The sequence below is a fragment of the Schistocerca nitens genome, chromosome 1 (assembly GCF_023898315.1).
Source record: "Schistocerca nitens isolate TAMUIC-IGC-003100 chromosome 1, iqSchNite1.1, whole genome shotgun sequence".
NCBI lineage: Eukaryota > Metazoa > Arthropoda > Insecta > Orthoptera > Acrididae > Schistocerca > Schistocerca nitens.
In genome coordinates, this window is record NC_064614.1 from 273,737,340 (window position 1) to 273,749,409 (window position 12,070).

Here is a 12,070-nt window from a genome sequence, read left to right on the forward strand (position 1 = left end):
ATACTAAACACCTTTTTCCTAAGCTGTTTCACAGAGGAAGACCGCACTGCAGTTCCTTCTCTAAATCCTTGCACGAATGAAAAGATGGCTGACGTCGAAATAAGTGTCGAAGGAATAGAAAAGCAACTGAAATCACTCAACAGAGGAAAGTCCACTGGACCTGACAGGATACCAATTCGATTCTACACAGAGTATGCGAAAGAACTTGCCCCCCTTCTAACAGCCGTGTACCGCAAGTCTCTAGAGGAACTGAAGGTTCCAAATGATTGGTAAAGAGCACAGGTAGTCCCAGTCTTCAAGAAAGGTCGTCGAGCAGATGCGCAAAACTATAGACCTATATCTCTGACGTCGATCTGTTGTAGAATTTTAGAACATGTTTTTTGCTCGCATATCATGTCATTTCTGGAAACCCAGAATTTACTCTGTAGGAATCAACATGGATTCCGGAAACAGCGATCGTATGAGACCCAACTCGCTTTATTTGTTCATGAGACCCAGAAAATATTAGATACAGGCTCCCAGGTAGATGCCATTTTTCTTGACTTCCAAAAGGCGTTCGATACAGTTCCACACTGTCGCCTGATAAAGTAAGAGCCTGCGGAATATCAGACCAGCTGTGTGGCTGGATTGAAGAGTTTTTAGCAAACAGCATGTTGTTCTCAATGGAGACATCTACAGACGTTAACGTAACCTCTGGCTTGTTACAGGGGAGTGTTATGGGACCATTGCTTTTCACAATATATATAAATGACCTAGTAGGTAGTGTCAGAAGTTCCAGGCGGCTTTTAGCGGATGATGCTGTACTATACATAGAAGTTGCAGCATTAGAAAATTGCAGTGAAATGCAGGAAGATCTGCAGCGGATAGGCACTTGGTGCTGGGAGTGGCAACTGACCCTGTGGCAATACATTACATTTGTCTATGTTAATAGACAAATGTAATGTATTGCCACTACATAGAAAGGAGGATCCTTTATTGTATGATTATATGATAGCGGAACAAACACTGGTAGCAGTTACTTCTGTAAAATATCTGGGAGTATACGTACAGAATGATTTGAAGTGGAATGATCATATAAAATTAATTGTTGGTAAGGCAGGTGCCAGGTTGAGATTCATTGGGAGAATCCTTAGAAAATGTAGTCCACCAACAAAGGAGGTGGCTTACAAAACACTCGTTCGACCTATACTTGAGTATTGTTCATCAGTGTGGGATCCGTATCAGGAATGAGTCATGTTTCTTGTTAAACCAGGTTGATGATACGTGTCCAGATACACCATCATTCAGAACAGCAGCTGTCCAAAACTTGCGTCTCACCATGGATGCAGGCCATTGAGAGCAGTATTATGCTGTGAGGGCATTTGCTTGGGATTACATGGAACCTGTGCTAGTATAATCAAATGCACCATGACAACTGTAGGGCGCCCAGGGGCTCAGCATTCATTCGCTGGGTATGGGCTTGGCGACCCCGGGATTCCTGAGCTGGGGACTGGTAAGCACCACCAGTCCCGTCACCGTAAGCTCTGGGCATGCTTTAGCGACCACCGTGCGGCGCGGCGGTGGACTGTTGTGTGTTTCTGGGAATAGGGATCTTGGCTTGACGGCCCGAATCATGAGGAGGGAAATAAACCTCACTCTCAACGTGTGCTGCATGCTGATGAGATGCATGGCTGTTGAGGTGGAACAGTTGTTAGCAGGCAACCTCTGGGGAACCTGCCTTACCGATAGCTACAGTCTTGAACCAGGGGTGGCTCCTAACGACGCCCAGAGACATTGCTCAGATGCTGGCAGAGCATTTTGCACAAACTACTGCCAGTGCAAGCCAGGGTCCGGTGTTTTCTCGCTACCGTGAGACTGTCGAAAGAGCAAAATTGGACTTTCGGTCAAGCAGTTCTGAGGCCTCCAACTCCCCTTTCTCCATGTGGGAGCTCGAATCGGCACTGACTGAGACTTCTGACACTGCACCAGGTCACGGCCACATCCGGCACTCCATGCTTCGACAACTGCCAGCGGTGTCAAAGGAAATCCTCCTTGAATGTTTTAATCTAGTATGGCAGACAGGCATGTTCCTCACCTCGTGGAGGGAGTCAATTCCCATCCCTCTCCTCATATGAGGAAAGGACCGCACATGTCCCAATAGTTATCAGAGTATCGACTTGAAGAGCTGGGAAAGACCCTGGAATGGATGCTTAACTTTCATCTGGTCTGGCCTTTAGAGACCAGGGAACTCCTTAGCTGCTCTCAGTGTGGATTCCGAAAATTTCGGTCCATGGTTGACAACTCGACCCTCCTAGAGGCGGCTATTCAGCAGGCTTTCCTCCGTCAGCATCACTGTATCAGCATATTCTTTGATATTAGTAAGGCTTACGATACTACTTGGAGACACTGTATACTCTCACAACTGCATCAGTGGGGCTTTCTGGGCCATCTCCCCATTTTCATTCGGTCTTTCCCGTCTCAGCGGTTTTCTCAGACCCGAGTTGGTGACACACTGTCTGATCAATGTGAGCAGGAGAATGGTGTCCACCAGGGCAGTGTTTTAAGTGTTACCCTCTTTGCCATAACCATCAAAAGTATAACGTCTATGGCAGGGAGTCCAGTACAGTGCTCCTTGTTTGTGGACAACTTTGCTGTTTTCTGTTCCTCCTCCAGTGTTGCAACGGTGAGCCAGTGATGGAACAATGTACATCTGATAACTGTCATTCCAGTTACAAAAATGCATAGCTGAGATAGGTGTTGGACCTGATGATAGTCTGCTTCTAGACTGAAATCGATCATATTTAGTCAGATGTTCTGTTACAGCTGTGTATTGCATAATGCAGTTCTGAACTTTCATTAAAGCCTCTCTCTCTCTCTCACACACACACACACACACTCATATACACATATGCAAGTACAGCTCACATGCACGACCACTGTCTGGGTGTCAACATCTTCTCTGTATTCTGTACTCATTAGACTGTTCATCCCATTCGTCATCAACTCTTGTAATTCTTCTTCACTTTCACTGAGAATAGCAGTGTCAACGAATCTTATCATTGGTATGCTTTCATCCTGAATTTTAATTCACTCTGGGACCTTTTTTTTTAATTTTTATTAATTTATTTATTTTTTCTTCTGGTATTGCTTCTTCGATGATTTAGACTCGACAGTAGGGCCAAAAGACTGTATTCCTGTCGTACACCCTTTTTAATCCACTTCAGTCTTGGTTTCCCATTCTTATTGTTCTCTCTTCTTTTTGCACATTGTCACCAACACCTCCAGAGGTTACTCCTATTTTTCTCAAAATTTTGAACATTTTGCATCATTTCACATTTCAAAGGCTTTTTCTAACTCGCTATGTTTATAAATATGTCTTCATTTTTCTTAAGTTTTGTTTCCATTTTCAGTTACAACATCAGAACTGCATCTTTGGTGTCTTTACCTTTCCTAAAGACAAATTAACCATCGAATTAACAGATCCTTCCATTCTTCGGTGTATTATTGTCAGCAGCTTGAGTGAACAAGCTGTTAAGCCGATTGTGCAATAGTTCTCGCACTAGTCTGCCCTTGTTATCTTGGGGATTGTGTGGATATCTGTCCGAAAGTGTCATGATATATTTCCAGTCTCATAGATTCTACACACCAACTTTTGAATAGTAATGTGATTTATAAAGTCTGAAGATATATTATTTATCCCTTCTGCCTTATTTGATTGCTAGTCTTCCAAAGCCCTGTTAAACTGTAACTCTAATACTGGACCTCCTATATCTATCATATTGAGCCCTATTTCTTCATCTTTTATGTCCCCCCTCATAGAGTTTTTCAGTGTATTCTTTTCACTTATCCACCCCTTACTCATTGTTCAACAGTGGAATTCCATTGCACTCTTAATACTGAAGCCCTTGATTTTAATTTTGCCAAAGGTTTTTTTGACGTTTCTATACACTGTCTTTCCAATGACCATTTATTTTTCAATTTGTTCACATTTTTCCTGCAGCCATTTCACCATGGTTTCCATGCACTTCCTATTAATTTCATTCCTAATGACTTATGTCATTGTATTCCTGTCATTCCCAGATGTTTTCGTATTTTCTACTTTCTTCTTTATTCATTCAGTTGAAGTATCTCTTCTGTTACCCAGGAATTCTTAACAGCTCCCTTCCTTGTACCTACGTTTATCTGTGTTTCCGTGGTTGCCCCCTTTCCGTGTTTGCCCTTTTAGAGATGTCCATTCCTCTTCAATCAAACTGCCTAGTGTGGTATTTATTAAGCCAATATCAACAGCCTCATAGAACTTCAAATGCCTCTCATCATTCCTCAGTACTTCAGTATCCCACTGTCTTCCACATTGATTGTTCCGGACAATTCTCTTTAACTTCAGTCTACTCTTCAGCATTACTAAATTGCTATCTGCTTCTGTATCTGCTGCTGATAATGCCTTACAATCCAGAAACCGATTTTGGAGTCTCTGTCTGACCATTACATAAACCAGCTGAAATCTGCCTTTCCCAAGCATACCTTCTCGTCTTGTGATTTAGAGTATTCACTATTACCATCTGAAATGTATTGCCGAACTCAATTAGTGTATCTCCTCTTTTATTCCTGCTACCAAGCCCATGTTCTCCCACAACACTAATCCATTACCACATTTCAATCCCCCATAATAATATAATTATCATCCCTGTTCCTTCCTGAATTACATGTCCATTATTAATTATCATCTCTTTTCATACTGAATTATGTGTTCATTATTCTCATATACTTTCTCTCCTCCTTGTGACATTGACATGCATATTGGAACTATTGTTGTTGGCATTGGTTATCTGTCGATTCTGATGAGAATAACCCTTTCACTGAACTGTTCACAGTGATCACTCTCAGCCATATATTTCTATTCATAACTAATCCTACTCTTGTTATATAATTTTTTACTGCTGCTGTTCTTACCCTATATTTATCTGACTAGAAATACTTACCTTCTTGCTATTTCACTTCACTGATCCCTACTGTATCTATTCTGGACTTTCTCATTTCCCATTTCAGATTTTTTTGGCTTCCCTGCCACATTCAGACTTACGACATCCCACACTCAGACCCGTAGAATGTTACAAATTCATTGATTATTCCGTCTTTGTCTCATGATTATCTCCTGCATGGCAATCTGAATGGAGGACTAATCTAGAATCTTTCGCCAGTGGAGAGTCCATCATGACACTTTTTTCAGGTACAGTCACATGTCCTGTATATACATGGTGTGTGTCTCAAATGCAGTGGTTTCTGTTGTCTTGTGCATCCTTATACAGTTGATCATTGCTGATTCTTCTGTCTTCTAAAGACAGTTCCTCTCACCAAGGGTAATAAGTTACTGTAAAACTCTGTCCGCTCCTCCACCCTATTTGATAAGGCCGTTGGCAGAACAAGGGGGGCTCCTTATACTGTATATCTTCAGCTGCCGTTCCTGATGATTTTATTCAAAATTAAAGCAGTGGCTGGGTTCAAATCTGGGACCCACAACATTTTAATTACTGGACCTTAATATACTGTCTGATCAGTAAAAAATGGCTTAATTTTTTCAGTAAAAGATAGCTTAATTTTTTTTTTCAAAAGCCATACTGTTGTGCTGCTGGTAAGGACTTACTTTTATCTTACAGCTTACAGGGAAAGATTTTGTTGATGCAGACTAGCCAGCTGAAATACTTCTAACTAAACCTGAAAAATGACTATTAAATTTATCAAAGATGTCTGTCCTATTTGTTTTTAATTGACAATTGCAGAAGTGTGTTTTTGTCAATTTGTTTGTAGTGCTGACAGTATGCCACACAGCTTTAAGTTTGTTATTTTGATCTTTTATGTTGGATTTATTTTTAAGTTGTTTTGTCTTAGATATTATTTTAGAAAGGATCTTCTAGTAAAATGCAAATAACTGGGGAAGTTGGGAGCACCTGTTGTTACACTTTGCCTATAGGGAAAACTCTTGCTCATACATTATACTCTTACATTTTTTATGATCCAGTTATCCTACATTGATGATGTACCTTGCCTCATTTTGCTGGGAAGGCATATTGAAATAATAATATCTCAAGGAATGTTTTCTTGTCTATGTCATCTTCCTTGTAAACATTGTGCCAGGACTGGGATTGAAGTAGATTTTTAAACATACTAATATGCTATGTTCTTTGATTCTCCTTACATACATGGAAGAAGGTGTAAGTGTGTCCTTTCTGTGTGTTAAAGTAAGCCGAAACACAATACCCTGGTTTGTAGAGTGCCCATTTGACCAGTTCTGTACTACATTCACTGTACAGCTGCTCAGTTTCTGTTCTTGATAAGTGTTGTCCGGGTTGGATCCTTAACTTTGTTTTGGACATTGGAAGCTGCCGGGAGGTTTGTGACATGCCCTACTGTGCACAAAATGTTTGCAAAATTTAGAATCTCAATGACCTCTTTGCCTTTATGTTTGTAGGGATACATGACACTTCAAAGGCCGTTCATAAACTTGGACATGCTGCTACCAGGCTGCTTAATTTCAACAGCTCTATGTTTGTCAGTATGTAAATTATCAGTTTTGTTAAATGTGCTGAATTTGGTACCCCCCTCTACAAGTATTGGATAACTGTACACCCTGCTGTTTGATCTGCAGAAAAAGCAACCAGTTGAATAATTTTGATTTCTTTTCACTCTATATCAAATTGTATGTTTCAGATTTACTTAATGGGTGTTGTAACTTTTGCAGTCATATTAACTGTATCTCAAAAATCTGTTATTTTTGATGATTTGTTGTGATAAATGCCAAAGAAATGTATGTCGATGTTTAATGTGAGTTTCTTGTCGAACATCTGATTTCTCAAGTTGCAAAAAATATCACCATCAGTGTTTTACAAAATTGTTAGTATCTGCCCTAATAATAACATGTTTATAAGACCAGGAAAGAAAAAAAGAGATGGTATTACGTTCGTTGACAGGATACTCACACTGTTTGTAAACAGTAAGGATATGTACTGAATTGCATTTTCCAACTGTCTGTCACTGTACAGACAACTTCTAGTTTGAATTTGGTGAATTCACAGCTCAAAAGCTGTTTTTGATGTGTGATTCTCAGAAACAGACTGGAACAAAACCGAATGCCTTAAAACACCATGGTTATCCAACTGAAGGAGACGGCACACTTAAAACTTCCTTGGTTCAAAAAGTTCCTTGCCGTCATCATTTTTAGTTGGCACCTTTGCAGACATTCATCTGGCTGGAACTTGACACATTAGTCAGATGCTGTTTGCCTTTCCACCTAGAAAAAGTGAATGCCAGTGGATACCCTGCACATAACAGGAGAGTCAGAAATACCAGGCATATGGCCACATTAGTTTTTCCATGAATGTTATGGTTGTGTGCTCCATTAGAGATGTGGTTGGGAGGGGGAAGTACATAGTTAAAAATACAGTAACTAGTTGCAGTTTTGCACTTGGCTCATGCAAGCGGGCCAGTTAATCTTGGAGGGGAAATAAAATATCCTTTATTTAAATGAAAATGTGGAAAGGTTTGTTTCACAACCTGGTACCTATACGTTTGTTATGTACATCAGATTCACTGTAAAAAATCTAATGTAGATAAAGGGAATGTTTGTACTTGCCAAACTTACGAATATGTAAACTTTGTTGGCCGAAAGCGTATTTTGTGACAGGGTTTTTTTTTTTTTTAATGCGACTCAACATCTCCACTGTGTCGTGAGTAGCAACTATCATTTTCATAATATTGTTTAAATATGTAAATACTTGTTATTGGAGCCAAGACTGGAATGTGAAACAGGTGAAGAAGACAATACAGCTCTCAGAATAAAAGATGTTGTCATCAGCAGTGAAAAACAAGATACAATAAAAAAATTCATTTGTGAAGATGCATCATGTAGTAACAAAGTAGTACACGATCCAAGTAACACAAATTTGGCTTTATTCATAAACGACTGAACAATAACTGAAGTAAGCCTCTGGTGAATCCATACATTACGAGACTCAGAACAACTGGTGTGAATGGTGTGTACGACTGAATGAACTTGGAGAGGGTCAGTCAGTGCTGCTCCACACTGAAGCACCAAAGAAACTGTTACTGGCATGCACATTCAAATACAGAGATATGTAAACAGGCAGGACATGGCGCTGCGGTCAGAAACACCTATATAAGACAACAAGTGACTGGCGTAGTTGTTAGATCGGCTACTGCTGCTACAATGGCACGTTATCAAGATGTAAGTGATTTTGAACATGCTGTTACTGTTGGCACACGAGTGATGGGACACAGCACCTCCGAGGTAGCGAGGTGGTGAGGATTTTCCCATATGACCATTTCACAAGTTAACTGTGAATATCAGGAATTAGTTAAAACATCAAATCTCCACCATCTCTGTGGTCGGAAGAAGATCCTGCAAGAATGGGACCAGTGAAGACTGAAGAGAATTGTTCAACATGGCAGAAGTGCAACCTTTCCGCAAATTTCTGCAGATTTCAACACTGGACCATCAACAAAGGTCAGTGTGCTAACCATTCAACGAAACATCATTGATATGGGCTTTTGGTGCTGAAGGCCCACTCGTGTACCCTTGATGACTGTATGACAAAAAGCTTTACACCTCGCCTGGGCCTGTCAACACCAACATTGGGCTGTTGATGACTGGAAACATGTTGCTTGGTCAGAAGAGTGTCATTTCAAATTGTGTCAAGTGGATGGACGTGTACAGGTATGGAGACAACCTCATGAATCCATGGACCCTGCACATCAGGAGAGGACTGTTCAAACTGGTGGAGGCTTTGTAATGGTGTGGAGCATGTGCAGTTGGAGTTAACATGGGAGTTACATGGGACACCTTATATATCTAGACGTGACTCGGACAGGTGACACGTACATAAGCATCCTGTCTGATCACCTGCATCCGTTCATGTCCATTGTATATTCTGACGGACTTGGGCAATTCCAGCAGGAAATGTGACACCCCACACGTCCACCATTGCTACAGAGTGTCTCTAGGAGCACTCTTCTGAGTTTAAACACTGCCGGTGGCCACCAAACTCCCCAGAAATGAACATTATTGAGCATATCTGGGATGCCTTTCAATGTGCTGCTCAGAAGAGATCTCCACCCCCTTGTACTCTTACAAATTTATGGACTGCCCTGCAGGATTCATGGTGTCAATTCCCTCCAGCACTACTTCAGACATTAGTCGAGTCCGTGCCACATCGTGTTGCGGTATTTCTGTGTGCTCATGGGGGGAGTGAAATGGGGGGGGGGGTGAAAGTTTTTATGGAAGTATTTCATTTATGAAGCTAAATTCTATGAAAATTTGTATTTGGCTTCTCTGTTAGAAATAAAACATATGCATGTCACTGTCTTTGGAAATTCAACCACTAAGGAGATAAAGTAGTAGGTGAAAGTTTTTTTTGAAAATAAATAATGATGAAATAACTACTAAAGAATTTTTAAGACTTTGTATATTACAATTTGTATGTAATTTCTTGGTTAGAAATAAAAGAATACTTGTTTCAATATTTCTGGAAATTCAACCTCTAAGGGAGTGCAATAGGGGATGGAAATTTTTAAGAAAGTATTTCATTACTGTAAAAAAAATTTTAAAGCTAAATTTATGAAAATTGGTACCTCATTTATCAGATTGATATAAAGAAATATTTGTTAGGGGATAAAAGCTGTTATTGTAATATCTTCACAACAATGCAAAAGGCGTGATTAACAAAAACTTTGGGATTCAGCTAACAGAATCATTTTTTGGTCAGAAGTACATATGGAAAAGAGCATGCTTGCATGGCCTTAATTAGTGCGAAAAGCTTAGAAGATGTTCCAATTTGTGAACATCATAAAAATTCAATTAAATAAAAACAAAAACAAAATCTGCAGGCCATACAGTCTATGCAGGCGAAACATCAAGCGCTAAGCTAGTTCAAAATATTTGCCATAAAAGTTAATTATGTCAATTATAACCACCCAATAATGATTGATCATCTGTTATAAGTTCACTCTCTCAACTTGAGTAGCAGTAGGTATGGAGTGTATATTAATTTTTTAACTAACGAATAGTGCTGAAAGGGCTGTGACAACAGCATTTGTGTTGATGAATGAAACTTGAGCAGGTTTAAATGCGTTCTGACATGCTTTGGTGACGTATTCATCAGGTGCCAGCTGGCCAGTTTTGTGTACTCTGTGCTTTATTTGTAAAAAGACTTGACACCATCAACTTGAAAAACAATATTCATAATTGTGCAGCATTGTATGTATACAGCAGTAGTGTAAAATGGACCACAGGTGTCAGAGGGGTTGTAATAAAGCTTTAATTATAACCTGAAAAAATAAAGTTGTATAATAATCTTTTGTTTGTTTGTTTGTAGACACGTCTGCAGTCCTGGTACAGATTGAAATCCACTTGAGGCATTATTTTAACACACCCTTAAGCCAAAACAAAATGGTATAGCTCACTGATAAAATGGAAATGGGCTGTGCCATTTTGTAGGCTTTGTACAATGAGTACAGTGGTAACTCTGTACTTAAAAGAAGAGTCAATTTCATTCACCTAAGAGACAAAAAAATTTTCTTTTTGTTGCAGGGTGTTCTCAGACCTTCAGTTTTTTCAAAAATGTTACAAAGGAAGCAGATAGAAGAGGTTAAATCAGCAGCTATTCCTGGCTTAGAAGTATGCCCATTCTGTGATTTTGCTTCCATTCCCCCAGAAGAAGATAAAATATTTCGCTGTCTAAATCCTGAATGCATGAAAGAATCTTGCAGGTGAGTGATAGTTCTTCATCAGAGTTTCTCATTCTGCTGCATTGAGAAGACAGAACTACTGCGTAGGTTATTGTAAATTTGCCTTGTACAAACATGCAGAGATTGAGATATATTATAAGAAGACACAAAACTTTACTACTAGTAAAACATGTGGATATTAACTAGAGATATGGTGCGTACTAACTAAGTAATTACAAGACAGAATAGAACTTTCATTGGACATCTCTACAGTGGAATACTCAATTCCCAGAGGATTCCTGGTTCAGCTCCAGGTAACATTGAGGAATTTATGATTATTATTTAGTAAAATATGGAATAGTTCATATTGCTGCCCTTGCAGATATCCGCACTGTGCAACTTTAAACACAGCCTTTAATTATGACAGCGTACGGTTGATTGCACATAACCATTCAACTGTGTAGGTATCTAGTAGGATCAATTCCAGTGAGGGCTTGGTAAACATAAGGGCAACCTTAAAAACTCAGTCACAGCTATATCTGCCTTAAGCCTGCTCATTTCTGATGATTCTGTTACGGAACTCCTGATTTCTGCAATATACATTAAAAATAAATATTAGCAATGTGGAAACCCTTTGTTGGAGTTTCCATATTTCCGTGTAATAACAACAATAACAATAATAATAATAATAATAATTATTATTATTATTATAATAAACAACAAGTACAACAAATACTGGAACAAAATAATGTGCAATCAGAAGAAGAAGAAGAAGAAGAAGAAGAAAATACAGTAATGGACTCAAACATCCCAGAGCAAACAAACAAAGAACAACACGCATCAATTAAACAATCCGAGGAAAACGAAATCTTAAGACAGCCACCAGAACAAGCACAAATAGAACACAAAGTGACACACATGTTAGATATAGAAGAAAAATTTCAGCTGACATATATAGAAAACAAAGACACAAATACAGACATTAGACCATTCTTGCATAGACCGCCAAATAACCCACAAGTCGAAACAACAATAAAAACTATCAACACAATCATACACAGCAAAATAAATGAAAACACAACTATGGAAGAGTTACAGCTACTGATTTATATAGGAGCACTCACTACACTAAATATACACACTAGGCAGAGATCAGAACCAACCAACACACAGAAGAAACCCACAAAACCAGCATGGCAACACAGGCTACAGATCGGAATAGGAAAAACTGAGAAAGGACATCAGACAGCTAACGCAATTTATAAGAAATGAAATGTCGGGAAAAAAAACGAAAAAGGTTAGGTAAAATCTCACAACAAGAAGCGATAGAGCAATTAGATGAAAAGAAACAGAA

At 39.3% G+C, this 12,070-nt stretch overlaps 1 protein-coding gene across 1 annotated transcript in view; it reads left to right on the plus strand.

Moving 5' to 3' along the window:
- Nucleotides 1–12,070, plus strand: part of LOC126248088 (uncharacterized) — a 237,304-nt gene that overhangs the window by 104,428 nt on the left and 120,806 nt on the right. Inside the window, exon 6 of the mRNA XM_049948752.1 lies at nt 10,580–10,758. Coding sequence (XP_049804709.1) covers nt 10,580–10,758 — 179 coding nt within the window. The remainder of the gene's footprint in view (nt 1–10,579; nt 10,759–12,070) is intronic.